General features: G+C 38.5%; 2 protein-coding genes across 19 annotated transcripts in view; one reads left to right on the top strand and one right to left on the bottom strand.

Annotated features, from left to right (window-relative positions):
* FAM185A (family with sequence similarity 185 member A) overlaps nt 1–17,918 on the bottom strand; it is a 142,130-nt gene extending 124,212 nt beyond the window's left edge. For 10 of the 11 annotated variants that reach the window (XR_014067205.1, XR_014067207.1, XR_014067206.1 and 7 more), the window contains exons 1-4: nt 17,242–17,918; nt 13,897–14,006; nt 8,773–8,865; nt 24–162 (exon numbers count right to left, since the gene is read on the bottom strand). Coding sequence is in view for 8 of the 11 variants with exons in the window: in XM_081535811.1 (XP_081391937.1) it covers nt 24–162; nt 8,773–8,865; nt 13,897–14,006; nt 17,242–17,671 (772 nt within the window). In the remaining 3 variants the exon portion in view is untranslated. The remainder of the gene's footprint in view (nt 1–23; nt 163–8,772; nt 8,866–13,896; nt 14,007–17,241) is intronic. The other variant, XM_081535817.1, reaches the window with a different exon arrangement.
* Nucleotides 17,919–18,016: 98 nt separating this feature from the next.
* Nucleotides 18,017–19,500, top strand: part of CCDC146 (coiled-coil domain containing 146) — a 139,283-nt gene continuing 137,799 nt past the window's right edge. For all 8 annotated transcript variants that reach the window (XM_081535677.1, XM_081535670.1, XM_081535662.1 and 5 more), the window contains exon 1: nt 18,017–18,318. The gene's annotated coding sequence lies outside the window, so the exon portion shown is untranslated. The remainder of the gene's footprint in view (nt 18,319–19,500) is intronic.

The raw sequence follows: 19,500 nt of genomic DNA, 5'->3' as shown, positions 1-19,500 counted from the left end.
GTATTAGGCCTTTGTCATCTTACCATGAACACTTCCTAATGTAATGTCCCCAGCAGCAGAAGACAGAAACGATGATTCTGTATAAAGATATTTGACTTTCAGCAAACCATCTTCAGTAGATATATTAACAGAACTTCCCTGTAGTTTATCTACAGTCACAGTCTAGTAAGAGAAAGATTCAAATCAGCATAAAATGAAGGCTAACAAAAAGTGAAAATGGTACCAACAGAATTAGTGAGCAACTAATATGTATAGCATGCAATCAACTTATTGACTTCAACTCCCCAGCTCTAATTACATGATTATGAGCAACAGTGTATTCTCTGTGGAACAGACCCATTATATTCCTTCATTTATTTAGATCTTCTCTACTTTCTCCTAATAATGTTTTATATTTTCTATGTAGAGTTCTTCACATTTTGTTAAATTTATTCATATTTTATGCTTTCTAAATATCATTATAAAAGGCATTTTTTTAAACATCATTTCATCTTAACTGGCTTTTGTATTTGACCTTAAATCCAAAACCTCACTAAACTCAGTTAATTCTAATAATTTACCCGAATTAAAATAATTTTTCTATATGCATAATTATATTGTTTATAAGTGATAGTTTCATTTCTTCCTTTCCAATTCTCATACTGTTTTTCTTGTTCTTTCTTGGCTTATCCAGCTCAGGCCTCCAATTCAACAGTGAATAGAAGTGATGAGATTACAAGTAAGCATCCTTATCTTATTCCTGTTCTCAGAGGAAAAGCTTACAACACCATATCATTAAGTATGATGTTTGCTATAGAGATCTTCTAGATCCCTTTTTGTTAGACTAAGGAAGTTCCCTTTTATTTCATATCTGTTTTGTTGTGTTGCTGTTTAAATCATGAATGGATTTTAAATTTTAGCATATACTTTATCTGATTTTATTGGACTATCATATGATTTTTCTCCTCTCATCTGTTAATACAGTAAATAAACTATTTCTAGAAATTTTCCCCCTTACATCGAATGTCAGTGGTTTTACATTGGGCAAAATGGAAATACTTTTATATTTATGTCTAAGCTTCCCTAACAAAATTTAGTATGCATTTATGTCTCAAATACTGAGCACAGTGTAAAATGAAGATATCTAATTAAGAACTCCAGATTATCTTTATAGTATTTTAAACAAATATTTTATAAGTATAAAGTGATAATGTAAAATTGTGACATAAAAACTAAAGCACCAGGAAGGCATGCCACAGTTTTGCCCGGGGTCAGATTCAAGCATTACACTGAGGTATTTAAAGACAGAACATCTTTGTTTCTCAACACATTGGCATCAGTATTATTCAATCTTAACACTTACTTCAAAAATTGTTGAGTGCAAAATATTATCTAATAAGAACTGAGTTTCAAGAATACTAAAATATGAAAAGAGAAATAAAAGAACCTAGAGGTTGTTATGGTAAGTACACTAGAATTACTTTGCCATCTGGATTTGAAGTATAGAATTTTCTTTTTTAATGGACTTTTATTAGATACATCAAATACACCCAATTAGTTCTTATCTACTACAGTTTCTTTTCCACTAATTATGGATTCACAGGTTTACTTTAAATCTAGTTTTGATAAATCTGTCAAAGAAGGATAGATATATTAAATACATTCAGATTTGTGAGGATACACATGCTTTGCATTCTTCAGTGTAACAGTAAAAGTTTAATATTTCTAAAAAAATTATCCTTTACCTACAAAATTTCTTTATGAAAAGTTGCTCTATGTATAGCTTCAAATTCTCTGAGTATTTCCATAAAGCAGACAAGTATGAATACTCTAGCTTTTTATAAACAGTGAGGATGTTTTAGGGAATACCAAAAGATAAATATTGAAAGAATATTTGAAAATTAATTGAATTAGCAAAGGAGGAACTTTTGATTAGATGCTCCCCACAATCAAATAAAGCCTTTAAGACATTCCTTATGTATTTATGAAAAAGCTAAAAATTTACTTTGTTCATTAAATACTAAATATTTTACCCTGTAGGAAGCTAACAAAATATCCTCAAAGCAAATGAAAGCAAGCAAAAATACAACTCTCCCTGCCACAATAATATAACTATTTTAACCAATCAATCAATAAAATTACTTTAAAGGAATAGAAAATTCACTGAGGGCCATAATAATGCATTGTATCAGATACTAACTGGAACAATTAAACTTAGGACACCATAGTTTAAATATTGATGGTCTGATTTATAGTTATTAATGGCAATAGCACAAAGAGTAAAAAATAGACTCATTTAAACTGTACAGCTTGCTTGTTAAGAAAAGGAGCTATTTAAAGAAAGAACAAAAAGCAGACTCAAAAATACCTTTCTTGGAGAGATATTGCTATAAATTAATCTGCCTTCCTACACAAAAAGAACTTTTTCTCAAAAAGTCTAGTTATTATAAATAAACATTATCAAATTGCTGCTGCTGCTGCTGCTGCTGCTAAGTCGCTTCAGTTGTGTCCAACTCTGTGCGACCCCATAGACAGCAGCCCACTGGGCTCCCCCGTCCCTGGGATTCTCCAGGCAAGAATACTGGAGTGGGTTGCCATTTCCTTCTCCAATGCATGAAAGTGAAAAGTGAAAGTGAAGTCGCTCAGTCGTGTCTGACTCCTAGCGACCCCACAGACTGCAGCCTATTAGGCTCCTCCGTCCATGGGATTTTCCAGGCAAGAGTACTGGAGTGGGGTGCCATTGCCTTCTCCATTATCAAATTAAAATGAAGTTTTAAGGAAAAATTGTGGCCTTGTAGCCCAAACTAAGAAAGGAAGGTCAAATGATAACTGTATCATCAATTCATTCAACAATCAGATAAAATGGATTTCTATCTTCTCTGTATCAAACTTAGGATACTGAAATTAACAATACAATTTAAAAATAGCCATTCCATATAAAATGATACATAAAGAATACTGTTGAGTATTTACAATGTTCACTTGATTCTCACAATCTTCTTGAGCAAAAAAAAAAAAAACACTATCCCGTTATGAATCATGAAAGATTAACTGGGAGGTAACTGGGAAGTTAACTGGGAGGTTTATGACTTATCAAATTATCTTTCCTGTTTCATTTACCTCTATCATCATCATCAACGTCAACACTACAACAGAGATAGCTATGCCAGAGACTGTATTAAGTACTTTATCTATATTATGTTTTAACTCATTTAATTCTCATGACAACCATCTGAGCTAACACCATTATTATTATTCCATTTTCCAGAAAACCAAAATACATAGAGGTTAAATAACTAATCTGAAAGTGAAGAGCTTAGTAAGTGGCTGTGCCAGGATTCAAACCCAAGTACGCTGATTCTCAATTTTGTGCTCTTAACCAATTCACTATGCTACCTCTCAAATATCCAAAACATTTCCATGAAAGCTGTATATTAAAAGAATATATTTTATAAGCATTTTTTTATATAAAGCCTCCATGGGGTCGCTAGGAGTCAGACATGACTGAGCGACTTCACTTTCACTTTTCCCTTTCATGCATTGGAGAAGGAAATGGCAACCCACTCCAGTATTCTTGCCTGGAGAATCCCAGGGACGGGGAAGCCTGGTGGGCTGCCCTCTATGAGATCGCACAGAGTCGGACACGACTGAAGCGACTTAGCAGCAGCAGCAGCCACAAACTTAGAAATATGTCTTAAAAATTAACACTATGCATAATATAAACTAAAAGAAATATCAAAATAGATTTGTTAGCACAACACAAAACTCAGGCAGGAAACAAACAAACAAAAAAAACAGAAAGTAGGAAAAAATGAATATTCAATAAACCATGAAAGTTGACAGAACAGATAAATGATGAGTGGAAACAGTGGCCAAAATATTAAAAATAGTAAATAATTATGATGATTTAAATCTTTGATAGTTACATCTGAACATCATTATGTAATATTCTACAACTGCAGTTGTCTCATTTCCTTTTGGTACCTCCAAGATCACAATCAGAGAGGTGAAACTAAATGCCATCTCAAAACAACCACCACATAAAGTCAGGCAGTGTCTTTCAACACTTTTTAAAAAGATAAATTTGAATGTTTGGATTTAAACAGTCTCCCACAGGTTCTAAGGAAAAGGCGATAAAAATAAAAAGGTAGAATAATTAGTGTGATAACCTGCCTTGTTTAATTATGCCAACAATAATCTACATATAGGATTTCAGTTCCTCTCTACCAATCATCTGAGGATAAAGTTGAGTATGGAACTGAACAAATTTATGACGAAAGAGCCATGTAAATTATCTAAGTGTAAAATAAAAGATGGCTTGTGTGCTCAGTCATAACCAACTCTGCAACCCCATGCACTGTAACTTGCGAGGCTCCTCTGTCCATAGAATTTTTCAGGTACTGGAGTGGGTTGCCAGTTCCTATTCCAGGGGATCTTCCTGACCCAGGAATCGAACCTGCATTTCTTTTGTCTCCTGTATTGCAAGTGGATTCTTTACTGCTGAGCCACCACGGAAGCCCCCAAAGGTGGCTTGTGCTTGTGTGCTAAGTCACTTCAGTCATGTCTGACTCTCTGCGACCCCACTGACTGTAGACCACCAGGCTCCCCAGGCAAGAATACTGGAATGGGTTGCCATGCCCTCCAGGGGCATAGGATTCCCCAGGCAAGAATACTGAAGTGGGTTGTCGCGCCCTCCTCCAGGGGATCTTCCTGACTTAGGGATCAAACTGGCGTCTCTTATGGTTCCTGCATTGGCAGGGGGATCTTTACCACTATTGCCACTTGGGAAGCCCAAAAGGTGGCTTACACCTTTCTAAAAGATTCAGTATATTACTGATTGTGCTGAAAAATTGTTGACAATTTATACTTCAAAATCATATCTTTATTCTTAATACTATGTTAAACCACAGAAAGCAACAAAAGTTGAATGAAAAATGCAAACGGTCTTATAAAAATGAAAATTCCTATGGCTAGTAAGTGTTTGGAAAACAGTAATGCTATCTAATGGCGCCATCTTGTGGAAAACACTGAAGAAAGTTGAGTTTTGAAACTCATCCTTCAATTGCTTAAACGCAAAATAAACTGGTATACGGTAAAAAAAAATACTCAAATAAACCTAACACTAAGAAAAATTTAATTCCAATTATAGTATTACTTGGGGCTTTCCTTGTGGCTCAGCTGGTAAAAGAATCCGCCCACAATGCAGGAGACCTGGGTTCGATCCCTGGGTTGGGAAGATCGCCTGGAGAAGGGAAAGCCTACCCACTCCAGTATTCTGGCCTGGAGAATTCCATGTACTGTATAGTCCATGGGGTGGCAAAAAGTTGGACACGACTGAGCAACTTTCACTTCACTTCACTTCTTCATAGTATTACTTAATGAATAATTTTAACCCATGATCAAAAAAAAAAAATCTCTTCAGAGTCAGAATTAAATATTAAGTATTTGGGAAGAATGCACTGGGAGTTTGGGGTTCAGATCAGTTCGGTCGCTCAGTCGTGTCCGACTCTTTGGGACCCCATGAACTGCAGCACACCAGGCCTCCCTGTCCATCACCAACTCCCGGAGTCTAGCCAAAGCCATGTCCACTGAGTTGGTGATGCCATCCAACCATCTCATCCTCTGTCCCCTCATTCTCCTCCTGCCTTCAATCTTTCCCAGCATCAGTTCAGTTCAGTTCAGTCGCTCAGTCGTGTCCGACTCTTTGCGACCCCATGAATTGCAGCACACCAGGCCTCTCTGTCCATCACCAACTCCCGGAGTCCACCCAAACCCATGTTCATTGAGTCGGTGATGCCATCCAACCATCTCATCTTCTGTCGTCCCCTTCTCCTCTCGCCCCCAATCCTACCCAGCATCAGGGTCTTTTCCAATGAGTCAACACTTTGCATGAGGTGGCCAAAGTATTGGAGTTTCAGCTTCAACATCAGACCTTCCAATGAACACCCAGGATTGATCTCTTTTAGGATGGACTGGTTGGATCTCCTTGCAGTCCAAGGGGCTCTCAAGAGTCTTCTCCAACACCACAGTTCAAAAGCATCAATTCTTCGGCGCTCAGCTTTCTTCACCGTCCAACTCTCACATCCATACATGACCACTGGAAAAACCAGAGCCTTGACTAGACAGACCTTTGATGACAAAGTAATGTCTCTGCTTTTTAATATGCTAATGAGGTTGGTCATAACTTTCCTTCCAAGGAGTAAGCGTCTTTTAATTTCATGGTTGCAATCACCATCTGCAGTGATTTTAGAGCCCAGAAAAATAAAGTCAGCCACTGTTTCTACTGTTTCCCCATCTATTTGTCATGAAGTGATGGGACCGGATGCCATGATCTTAGTTTTCTGGATGTTGAATTTTAAGCCAACTTTTTCACTCTCCTCTTTCACTTTCATCAAGAGGCTCTTTAGTTCTTCACTTTCTGCCATAAGGGTGGTGTCATCTGCATATCTGAGGTTATTGATATTTCTCCTGGCAATCTTGATTTCAGCTTGTGCTTCCTCCAGCCCAGCAATTCTCATGATGTAGTCTGCATATAAGTTAAATAAGCAGAGTGACAATATACAGCCTTGACGTACTCCTTTTCCTATTTGGAACCAGTCTGTTGTTCCATGTCCAGTTCTAACTGTTGCTTCCTGACCTGCATACAGGTTTCTCAAGAGGCAGGTCAGGTGGTCGGGTATTACCATCTCTTTCAGAATTTTCCACAGTTTATTGTGATCCACACAGTCAAAGGCTTTGGCATAGTCAATAAAGCAGAAATAGATGTTTTTCTGGAACTCTCTTGCTTTTTTGATGATACAGCGGATGTTGGCAATTTGATCTCTGGTTCCTGTGCCTTTTCTAAAACCAGCTTGAACATCTGGAAGTTCACGGTTCACGTATTGCTGAAGCCTGGCTTGGAGAATTTTGAGCATTACTTTACTAGCGTGTGAGATGAGTGCAATTGTGCAGCAGTTTGAGTATTCTTTGGCACTGCCTTTCTTTGGGATTGGAGTGAAAACTGACTTTTTCCAGTCCTGTGGCCACTGCTGAGTTTTCCAAATTTGCTGGCATACTGAGTGCAGCACTTTCACAGCATCATCTTTTAGGATTTGAAATAGCTCAACTGGAATTCCATCACCTCCACTAGTTTTGTTTGTAGTGATGATCCCTAAGGCCCACTTGACTTCACATTCCATGATGTCTGGCTCTAGGTGAGTGTGAGAGATCACATCATTGTGATTATCTGGGTCATGAAGATCTTTTTTGTACAGTTTTTCTGTGTATTCTCACCACCTCTTCTTAATATCTTCTGCTTCTGTTAGGCCCATACCATTTCTGTCCTTTATTGAGCCCATCTTTGCTTGAAAAGTTCCCTTGGTATCTCTAATTTTCTTGAAGAGATCGCTAGTCTTTCCCATTCTGTTGTTTTCCTCTATTTCTTTGCACTGATCGCTGAGGAAGGCTTTCTTATCTCTCCTTGCTATTCTTTGGAACTCTGCACTCAAATGGGTATATCTTTCCTTTTCTCCTTTGCCTTTCACTTCTCTTCTATTCACAGCTATTTGTAAGCCCTCCTCAGATAGCCATTATGCTTTTTTGCATTTCTTTTTCATGGGGTTGGTCTTGATCCCTGTCTCCTGTACAATGTCACAGACCTATGTCCATAGTTCATCAGGCACTGTCTATTAGATTTAGTCCCCTAAATCTATTTCTCACTTCCACTGTATAATCATAAGGGATTTGATTTAGGTCATACCTGAATGGACTAGTGGTTTTCCCCACTGTCTTCAATTTAAGTCTGAATTTGGCAATAAGGTGTTCATGATCTGAGCCACAGTCAGCTCCCAGTCTTATTTTTGCTGACTGTATAAAGCTTCTCCATCTTTGGCTGCAAAGAATATAATCAATCTGATTTCAGTGTTGACCATCTGGTGGTGTCCACGTGTAGAGTCGTCTCTTGTGTTGTTAGAAGAGCGTGCTTGCTATGACCAGTGCATTCTCTTGGCAGAACTCTATTAGCCTTCGACCTGCTTCATGCTGTACTCCAAGACCAATTTTGCCTGATATTCCAGGTGTTTCTTGACTTCCTACTTTTGCATTCCAATCCTCTATAATGAAAAGGACATCTTTTTGGGGTGTTAGTTCTAGAAGGTCTTGTAGGTCTTCATAAAACCATTCAACTTCAGCTTGTTCAGCATTACTGGTCAGGGCATAGACTTGGATTACCATGATATTGAATGATTTGCCTTGGATACGAACAGCGATCATTTTGTTGTTTTTGCAATTGCAACCATGTACTGCATTTCAGACTCTTTTGTTGACTATGATGGCTACTCCATTTCTTCAATAGTTTGGGGTTAGACACAACTATTACCTATAGAATGGATATACAATAAGGTTCTACTCTATAGCACAGTGAACTATATTCAATTTCCTGGGATAAACCATAATGGAAAAGAATATTAGAAAGAACGCATATGTGTGTATAAGTGAATCACTTTGCTATATAGCAGAAATTACCACAATACTGTAAATGAACTCTACTTCAATTTAAAAAAAGTTGAAACAAATATTAAGTATTTAAAGATATTACTGATACCAAATAAGGAACTAAATAACAAAAGTTTTAAAACACAAATTTAAAATAAATTGCATAATATTTAATCATCTCTATTTCAAACTTAAATTTACTAATAAACTAAAATGCATTAAAAACGGGAAGTTATACCACAAATTTTGTAGAACCTACCCTCTATATAAGCCAACCTGAGACAAAACTGCAACTACTAAAAAAGAAAATTTCAATCTTACACTTTTATCTGATGCATGGATATCTATATTTCCATAAACCGTTCCCAGACAGATCACTTTGCCTCCTGTTGTTTGAACATGTAATTTTTGACTCTGAAAGACAAATACAAAATACATATATAGAAAAAGAGAGCATAAATTTGACTTACACTAATAAATATTTCAACATATTATACATTTCTTTTTAAATAATAATAAAGCAGTAACACAGGAACTAGGAATGAAATAGAAATGTACTGCTTTGAATAATAACATCTGTGAGAAAAGAATGTCAACTGTTGTTAAAGCGACTAAATAAAGCTGTTTGGACTAAAGGGGAAAAAAAGATACTCAGGGGTTTCAGCGGCTTAACTGAAGAAAGGGGTAGGAGTCAAAGATCACTGTGACTGGCGAACTAAACATAAATGATGAAGATGATAACAATAATCAATGTAACTGTTCATCATTATTAATATGCATATTATTAATAATAATAACATCTATGACTTGGTATTTTCTTTGCATCAATAACAGTGTTCATTATTTATACAAACTAACATTTAATTCTCACAACTCAGAGTGATGCATATTATGTGTTTCCCCATTTTACAGAGAAAGAAATTCAAGAATCAGAAAGGTTAAACAACTTTATCAGGTTATATACTGGAAAACAGCAAATTATAAACTAACAGAATCAAACTTACACCTCCTGTACTCGAAGGTGAGGTTCTTTACCACTAGCTCCACCTAGGTGCTTCTACGTTCTTGCCAATAGAATATAAGTGGAAATGCTATGTTTAATACCCAGGCTTGTGCTTTTAGAAGAACTGATGTGACTTCTCTGTGCTCTGCCCCTACTATCAGGTGAGTGTATATTACAATAAGGCTTTAATAGATGGCAGAGTGGAGAAGGCAATGGCACCCCACTCTAGTACTCTTGCCTGGAGAATCCCATGGACGGAGGAGCCTGGTAGGCTACAGTCCATGGGGTCGCGAAGAGTCAGACACAACTGAGCGACTTCACTTTCACTTTTCACTTTCATGCATTGGAGAAGGAAATGGCAACCCACTCCAGCATTCTTGCCTGGAGAATCCCAGGGACAGGGGGGCCTGGTGGGCTGCCATCTATGGGGTCGCACAGAGTCGGACACAACTGAAGCGACTTAGCAGCAACAGCAGCAGATGACAGAGTAGAAGATGAAAGGAACCTACAGTAACTGAATAGAAACGAGTCACCCACACAAATGAAAAATAAACTTGGACACAAATGAAAACTAAACTATAGTTGTGTGTGAGCTATTAGATGGTTTGATCTATTTTTCAGAGTACTTTTCTTCACCTTAATATCTGCCTAAGTCTTCAGTACTACCACAAGTATAAAGAGAAAAAGAAAAGGTAAATACCAGAGAATGAAAGACAGCAAAAGCAAACCCATCAATATCACAACCAACAACAACAAAAAAGTATCTAAAAAGTAGAGAAAAAAGTTCAAAACAATCATATACCTTCTGGTTGCTTTACTCGGAGGAAAAACAAAAAACAGTAAAACTTTAGGTAAAACAGCCCAGGGATGAAATTCAAAAAAATCCAGTGAAAAGGGCAAAACGAACCACTCTTAAAAAGTTCATTTATGTTACAGCATGGTAGACTACTTCATGCCCATAGAAACATGAGTCAGAAGTCCAATTGTATTTAATAATACAGTCTTTATCAAGCAGACAAGTAATTGATGAACTTTAGAAAAGAGTATCTCCAAAATAACTAAAGGACAGGGAGGCCTGGTGTGCTACAGACCATGGGGTCGCAGATTCAGACAGGACTGAACAACAACGAGAGTTCTTAACCAAACTTACATGACATTCTAGAGTCTGCAAAAGTTATGAAATTGTAAGCAAAATTTCATATATATGTATATTTTTCCAAGTAAATAATCATATTTTCAAAGAAGTCTAAAGCTCAAAAATATTATGAAATAGTTAAAATGTTTAAATAAGTCAGAAGCTATTTAGTAAAATATAAACTATTATTACTGCATTTTAAAAAATGCAAATGTGTGGCATTCAATGAGGTAAGAGACTATTGCTTGAAAAGTTTACTTATTTTTTCCCCAATTATGCTGAAAAAATGTACTACTGCTAGACATTTTGCTTGGACAATAAAGAAAGGTGGAAATAGCACAAGCTTGGAATGCAGAAAGACTCAAGTTCAAATCTTAGCTCTATTTATTAACTATGAGAACCTAAATGAGTTCCTCAGTCTCTATCTGGCAGTTTCTTCCTTGATAAAAAGGAGACAATTCACGGAATAAATGAAGGCTTAGCTAAGTTTCTGGATATATAATAAGAACTCAGTGGACAGTTTTGTTATTTGTTGTTGTTCAGTCACTAAGTTGTGTATGACTCTTTGGAGACCCCATGGACTGTAGCCCACCAGACTCCTCTGTCCTTGAGATTTCCAAGGCAAGAATACTGGAGTTGGTTGCCATTTCCTCCTTCAGGGGATATTCCCGACCCAGGGATCGCGGAACCCATATCTTCCATGTCTCCTGCATTAACAGGTGGATTCTTTACCACTGAGCCACCAGTAGCTATTATTATTTCTATAAACATCTTATTACATAGATCAAATATATCTCAAATCCTTAAAATGAGTGGAAGAGAAACTTACATTAAAGGCAATCACTAACTAGAAATAATATTATACTGTATTTAAAGCTTTAAACCAGATATTTTAAGAAGCGTTCCCATTTGTGAATTTAAGTCAGTTAAATTCAGAGATCTCAAGAATGATTCTCTCAACTCAATTCTCCTAACTATCACTAAGATTCAGTGGACCCAAATTTAATTTTTGAATATTTTTGAACTATTGTATTTGTGGGCTTCTCTGGTGTCTCAGTTGGTAAAAAAATCTGCCTGCAATGCAGGGGACCTGGGTTCTATCCCTGGGTGGGGAAGCTCCCCTGGAGAAGGAAATGGCAACCAAACCCATATTCTGGCCTGGAGAATTCCATGGACAGAAGAGCCTGGTGGGCTACAGTCCATGGGGTTGCAAAGAGTAGGATACAACTGAGCAGCTAACGTATTCTATTTGTAGGATTGATATATTATGACTTTTATTCCTTCTAAGAGGTATCCTAAAAAATAAATAGAAGATCTACTAATATTTTAAATAGGAAATGGCAACCCACTCCAGTGTTCTTGCCTGGAGAATCCCAGGGACAGTGGAGCCTGTTGGGCTGCCATCTATGGGGTCATACAGAGTCGGACACGACTGAGGTGACTTAGCAGTAGCAGTAGTAGTATTCTATCTTAAAATTACTGTAATGGTCCACTGGGCTCCTTTGTAAATCTAAAATACATTATGGGATCTTAGTAATCTTATTTTTCATATGTCTCAAAACATTTTCCTACTTCATTATCCGAGTAGTTATTTCAATATCATTTTTCAATTATTCCTAACTCTGACAGAAAATGTCTAAAAGAATAAGACAACAGAAGAATGATAAACTTGCTTTGAATGGTGTGTGTGGTGGTGGTGGTTTAGTTGCTGAGTTATGTGCGACTGTTGCGACCCCAGGTACTGTAGCCCGCTAGGGTCCTCTGTCCATGTGATTTCCCAGGAAAGAATACTGGAATGGGGTGCCATTTCCTTTTCCAGGGGATCTTCCCAACCTAAGAATTGAAACCAGGTCTCCAGCATTGCAGGAGGACTCCTGCATTGCAGGTGGATTCTTTACAGACTGGCCTACGAGGGAAGCTTTGAATGGTGGTTCTTAACTAAAGGTGATTTTGCCCCCCACAGGAGGACAATGTGTGGAGATATTTTTCATTGTCCTAAATGAGGACTGTTTCTTAGCACTTTGTTTGTAGAAGCCAGGAATACTGCTACACACCCTACAGTGCATAGGTCAGCCCCTGACAACAAAAATCTATCCAGCCCAAAATGTCAATAGTGCCAAAGCTGAGAAATCATTTTTCATGTTATGTACATAATGATAGAAAAAAGAAAAACTGACAAAATAGATATTTCAGAATTTTCAGATGAATCAAAAGATGATTGCAAAGACAAAGACAGCAATACAGTTGCTTCTAATTTTGATTGTGAAATTTAAAATCTAAGACTCTGAGTCTCCAGGGGACAATATTCTAGATGAGTGTTCTGAAATTCAAGCATTGATGAGTGAACAATACGTTTATATGAACAAAAAGGAACCATGGTATTCTCATCCAGTTAGTCATTCAACATGAAAACTGCATTGTGCAACCTTTTACAACAAGAATGGGAACCATCTCATTTTTCCAAAAGGGTATGTAATCTTTTTGATATTTGTGCAACTAAATGTATTGAAAATGATCACATGTGAACAGATGACAAATGCAGGTGTGTAAACAAAGGTGGTTGGAACAAAACAAATAACGTAAAAAAAAATTTAATGCATCCAATTAATCATTCTAATTAGTGTTTATGAAACTAAAAGTGAAAATGTTTTGCAATTATGAAGCAGAGATGACTGACTTCTCTTCAACAATACTAACAAAGTTCACAAAAGTATTGAGTTTTGAATATGCAAATATAAGAAGTACCAGTAAGAATAAGCTAAATTTATCAATATGAATTTGAAATCATTTAGAGCTGAGACAAATCTAATTTTAAGAAAATTAAATATAAAAGTGTTACAGCACAAAACGAAGCTTTTGTTGTTTAGCGAAATACCTACTTAATCCTTAAGTAATGGGCTACCTGGTACATTATCATTTTGATTAACTTAATATTTTAAGCACATTTATAATGCTTAAAGACTTTTCCTTACTCCTTAATAAATGTAAGAAAATCATTCTTTAATTTCTTAAACTTGGTAAGATCTAAGAATACTAAGAATATATTATGAGTTTTGCTGTACACTTTGAAATGAAATCTAAATGTAATATGATGAAAACCTCCAAAGTTGCTACAACCTCTACAGTGTCAAAACAAAATTGATTTTAAAACATAAGTTTTACAAGGAATTTCTGAGTGATGAATAAATGATACTCAATATTTTCAGTAAATGATGTTCAGAATAACAGCCTTCATTAGATACCATGATTCACAGTTTAAAGTGTTTTAAAAAATAATATTAAAACAAAATCAGAAAAATAAATATACCTTAATAGACTGTAAGATGCTAGTCCCCTGCTCAGTTTCAATTTTGCAATTATCACACTCAATATTTTGGACCTTTACACAGCCAGACCCTGATGACTGGATATTCAAATCTACAAATGAAAAAAAGAAAAACCAAGTTACTATGGCTAATGGCTCCAAAGCATTTAAGTATTCCACAGAAATTCAGTTCCTCAGTCATGTTCATAACATTACAGAATTCTGGAAAGAGCATAGTTGTCAGTAGTCTCTCTCTAAAAGTAAGGGACCTCCACCACAGCAGGACCAAATGTAAGCCCTTTTCTACCAGTTTTTAAAAAGCAGTTATTTCTGTTGGCCGCTATCATCTAAAGAAAGGAAGTAACATAGGAGGTAAGCAAAGGAGGTGGAAGATTCCAAATTCTTATAGGCACACCTGGGAAAGATCATAGAAGCCTCTTTCCCACTGAGAAAATACACACACACAAATTTGAGTAAGAATACAGCAACTTAACATCATTATGGTGAACTGGATAAGTCAGTTAGATTATTCTCTTTTAAAGTTTAAAGATTTGTTTCCAAACCTCCCTCAAATTTAAAGCATACTGTAGAAGAAATGTATGTATCAGTGTACATGATCATGACTAAGGTTTTCAAATCCTACCTCTAACCTTTCATATTATCATGCAGCTATATCACAAGGTAATGTGAAGTAATAAAGAGTAGAACAACTCTGAAAAATTTATTACTAAATAATATTAAAACCTCAAAATTGTGGATAACAGTAATACACATGAAAAAAGTTTAGAAAATAAGCCATTCTTAGCTTGAAAGTTTAACCTTGTGTGTATGCGTACATGCTGAGTCGTCTCAGACTCTTTGCGACCACATGTACTGCAGGCCACCAGGTTCTCTGTCTACGGGTCTCCAGACAAGAATATTGGAGTGGGCTGCCATTTCCTACTCCTGGGGATCTTCTCGACCCAAGAATTAAACCCACGTCTCTTACATCTCCTGTACTGGCAGGCAGATTCTTTACCACTGCACTACCTGGAAAGCCCAACTTTAACCTTAAATTCAACTTAATATGTAACCTTAGATGTCTCTGTATAAAAATTTAAAACACTAATTCTTAATACCTAATTCAAATATTGATGATTTCCCTTGAACCAGACAAGCAAAGTAAAGGTGCCCCAAACACAATCTACTGGGGCCTAACACTACAATTCCAATAGTTATGGTATAAAGATCAGTTTCTACAGTTGTGTATATGGCAGTCTCAATAAAGGCAATATTTTGATTTGGATTAATTTACAAAACATAAAAGACAATTTTACCCCATACTTACATGGATGCAAATATAACTGGCAAATTTTTAGCCATTAAGTAGTGTTATAACATAAGGCTTGATCTCAGGCAGTAAAGATAGGCATGGGGAGAAGAAAACAGATTCTAAATACACTCTATCCTCAACAGGTGGGTAGAGAAGTTAAGGCTAGATATTGAGTGGTAGTAATGCTATTCTCACTCCTTCACTGAAACAGATATAGACAAACTGGAGGAACATGAGTTGAGTATGAAGAAAACTGAACTATGTTGATTTGAGGGGCCTGTGGAATACACATATGGAAACAGTAAAGTTGGAAATGGGATTCTGGCTCTAAAAAGAGGAATCAACAAATAATGAGGTTTGGGTAGTTCATTTTTATCAGAGCTGCCATAAAATTTTGCTTATCTCTATTTCAATATTCTGGAGAAGGCAATGGCACCCCACTCCAGTACTCTTGCCTGGAAAATCCCATGGACGGAGGAGCCTAGTGGGCCGCAGTCCATGGGGTCGCTAAGAGTCGGACACAACTGAGTGACTTCACTTTCACTTTTCACTTTCATACATTGGAGAAGGAAATGGCAACCCACTCCAGTGTTCTTGCCTGGAGAATCCCAGGGACGGGGGAGCCTTGTGGGCTGCCATCTATGGGCTCGCACAGAGTCAGACACGACTGAAGCGACTTAGCAGCAGCAGCATTTCAATATTCAGTTTATTCTGTACTATCTAATGCATTAGCAAATCTTCCTCCCCACCGTAAACTTTATATTTTGAGATCAGGGTCTCTTACTCATCTAGGTTAGTTAAAAAAAAAAGTTGAGAAGCAATAAAGCATAGTTGTTCAGTAGACTTCAGTCAGTTCAAATCTCAGTTCCACCACCTTATATCTGAGAGACAACAGGCATATTTTATCTATCCCACTAGAAATTAAGTTTCATGAGGGCATGGATCTCCTCTACTTTTCACCCATAATACTCAGCATATGAAACTTGGGCTGTGCCGTGTTGCTTCAGTCATGTCCAATTCTTTGCCACACTGTGGACGGCTCCTCCGTCCATGGGATTCTTCAGGCAAGAGTACTGGAGTGGGTTGTCATGCCCTCCTCCAGGGGATCTTCCCCACCCAGGGAACTAAACCACTGTCTCTGGCCTCCTGCATTGACAAGTGGGTTCTTTACCACTAGGGGGCGGTCATCAAACTTGTTGTATTTCAATTCTCTTACTGTAAATGGTGACAAAAACAGTGTCTATAATATAGAGCAATTATAATTAGAAAAGATTATCTTATAAGTGTTATCTGCTATTATGATCATTAATAGGATCTTCCTTCAGTCCTAGGAAGGCAGAGAACGTGGGAAGACTTTCCTAGAGAAGTGTCGCAGAAACTGTGGCTTCCCTGTAAGAAATAACATGGAACTCAAAACACCTAGAAAACATATCTGGCAGCCATTATCAATTGACCTTTCTGGGGCAACCTAACTATGTGTTTTTCTTCAAAGCCTGCAACTCACAGAAAAGTTACTTAGGCCAAAATGAATGCTGACGTTTTCAGTAAGAAGTCTATTAGAAACCAAACACTTGGTCCAGATTATATGGAACATATTATAGGCAAGGCTGTTTGGGGAACGGACCTCAGGCCATGAGCAAGTGGAAATGTGAACGGCCTGCCATGCCACTCGATGGATTACCAAGATACTTTAACCCTGAAAAATAAAACACTTTGTTATGGACAAAGTGCAGTAACACAAATAGGAACAAAGTTATCAAAGGAGGATAGGGCAAAAAAATGTTATGTGGCTTAGGTTATTCCAAATCATGTTTCTACTAGACTTACAAAATTGCTATAACTGAAAACTTAATTCCTAACTGCTACTCAGAAACCCAAAGTAGAATAGAAAAAAAAAAAAGACATAGCTTCTGAAGGGGTCAAGAGTAAATTACGTTGTAAAGTCAGATCCAAAGAGACAAATTAAAATGCACGTCGGCCTAATTTCAGTTCCCAGGGTGTGCTCCGGGACCCAAACCCGCTTTACAGTCACTTGCCAAACTTCAGGGGCGCGTTCACTTCCACGGACGCCTGGTGGTCGATGACATCAGCCATGATGGTCACCTCCTTCTGCGCCTCGTCGTAGTTCACCTGCAGGCCGGCCAGGGCCCGCGCCCCGCCCTCCACTCCGCTCACTGTGACCAGCACGCGGTCGCCGTCTGGGTAGGTGAGGGGGTCCAGGGGCCTCACGGTCAGGTGGCATGGGAGCCGCGCCCGCAGCCGGCCGAAAGGGCTCACCAGCAGCGCCCACTCCTTCAGAGTCCCGCGCGCAGAGTCAGACCTAGAGACCTCGGGCTGGGACCCACCTGAGCCGTACAGCCGGGCCTGACACGTCCCACAGGCCCAGCGCCCGGTGGCCTCGCCGGCCCACACTCTGAGCAGACAGAGCCGGAGGCAGCCCACCCCCCATCCCGAGAAGGGGAACATGGCGTGCCCCTCTTTCTTCCTCAGATTACTTCAGCCTCAGGTTAGTCTCCCCACGTTCTGTTGGCTTGCCGCTGTGCTGACCAAGCCAAAAGGGAGACACTTGATAAGAGGGTTTGCGGAAGCAACAGCAAGACCACTCACTTCGTTCAGCAACGTAAACGTCAGCTACACGGTTCTGGGCAGCAAATTGGAATTTTAAAGTTCTGAGTATCCATCCTGACCAGAACCCCTAGCCTACTCCCGCCCCTTTCGCAAAGGCCGGTGGGATAGGTAGTTCCATTGGTGACTAGATATTGAAGGGCTTGAACAACGTAGAAACTACATTTCCCAGAAGGCAATGCGCAGGATGCTAAGGGTAGTTAGAGCAGGTGTTGGACGGAACTTGGAAGGCCTGCGCTTTTCCCTCAAGCCCATTAGCCGTTGGAGGGACGGGGGGAAAAAAATCTACACCGGAATCCACTGGCCAATGGAAAGCGAGGAAAGCACAAGATGGGCCAGGCTGCTTGGTTTCCTTGGATACCGAGGACGCGACTTCTTCGAAGAGGGTGGAGCTTTGGAGTGAGAAGGAGGAAGATCCACTGAGAAAAATTAGGAGCCTAAATAAGGATCAGGACGAAGAGAAGAGCTAAGAAACTGCGCTTTTAAAGGTGAGAACGTGATTTAAAATAGGAGTACCCTTAGTGAGTGGTTAGCTCCAAACGTCATTAAATTAGTGCGGGTTACCCTGGGATAGAGAATACCTCTGCAAGAGGTTAAAGACTCATTAGTGCTCTCAAAGGAAACTCCCTCGTCGAGAGCAAATATAGGAATAGCATTAGCGTCCTGTCTCCTTTCAGATTCTAAATGACCTCAGGCCACTCATTCAATGTATCTGAGTTTTAACTGCTTGCTCTTAAAATTAGGTCAATAATACCTTCTTTGTCTTGCCTCAGAGGTTTTTACTTTTAGGGATCAAATGAGATAATGGATGTGAACACCGGTGCACAGGCTGTCAAGTTGCAGTTTATACTGTTTTTATTTTATATCTAAAAATCCTAATGAACTGAGCTAAAGTCCTCAGGGGCCCAAGTCACAGAGTTCTTCGCAAGCCATTACCTGTTTAAAAATTCAGTGTTTCTCTTAAGTTAGCCTTTCCTCCTTTCTGTCCTAGTCCTTCCTCCCTCCTTATAAAGGCTCACTCATGATAGGTGCAAGCTTTTAAGTTCATCAAGTTCCCACTGCATATTAGTTCTGTCCTTGGCTTTGTGTTTCATTTCATCATAATTATTCAAATTCATCTTCAAACTGTCTTTTTAATAAAATCCCACAGGAATAACTTTACAAAAGGCATTGATTTAAGCATGTTGAGAATGCACTCAACTTAGTTGTTCAGTTCAGTCGCTCAGTCATGTCCGATTCTTTGCGACCCCATGGACTGCAGCACACCAGGCCTCCCTGTCCTTCACCAACTCCCGGAGTTTACTCAAACTCATGTCCATTGAGTCGGTGATTCCATCCAATCATCTCATCCTCTGCTGCCCCCTTCTCCTCCTGCCTTCTATCTATTCCAGCATCAGGGTCTTTTCAAATGAGTCAGTTCTTGGCATCAGGTGGCCAAACTATTGGAGTTTCAGCTTCAACATTAGTCCTTCCAATGAATATTCTGGACTGATTTCCTTTAGGATGGACTGGTTTGATCTCCATGCAGTCCAAGGGACTCTCAAGAGTCTTCTCCAACACCACAGTTCAAAAGCATCAATTCTTCTGTGCTCAGCTTTCTTTGTACTCCAACTCTCACATCCATACATGACCACTGGAAAAGCCATACCCTTAACTAGAGGGACCTTTGT

Source organism: Giraffa tippelskirchi, chromosome 10 (genome assembly GCF_054371585.1).
Source record: "Giraffa tippelskirchi isolate mGirTip1 chromosome 10, T2T-mGirTip1v1.2.pri, whole genome shotgun sequence".
In the NCBI taxonomy this organism is placed as follows: Eukaryota; Metazoa; Chordata; class Mammalia; order Artiodactyla; family Giraffidae; genus Giraffa; species Giraffa tippelskirchi.
Note: the sequence above shows the minus strand (reverse complement) of the source record. Positions and strands in the feature narration are given on the sequence as shown.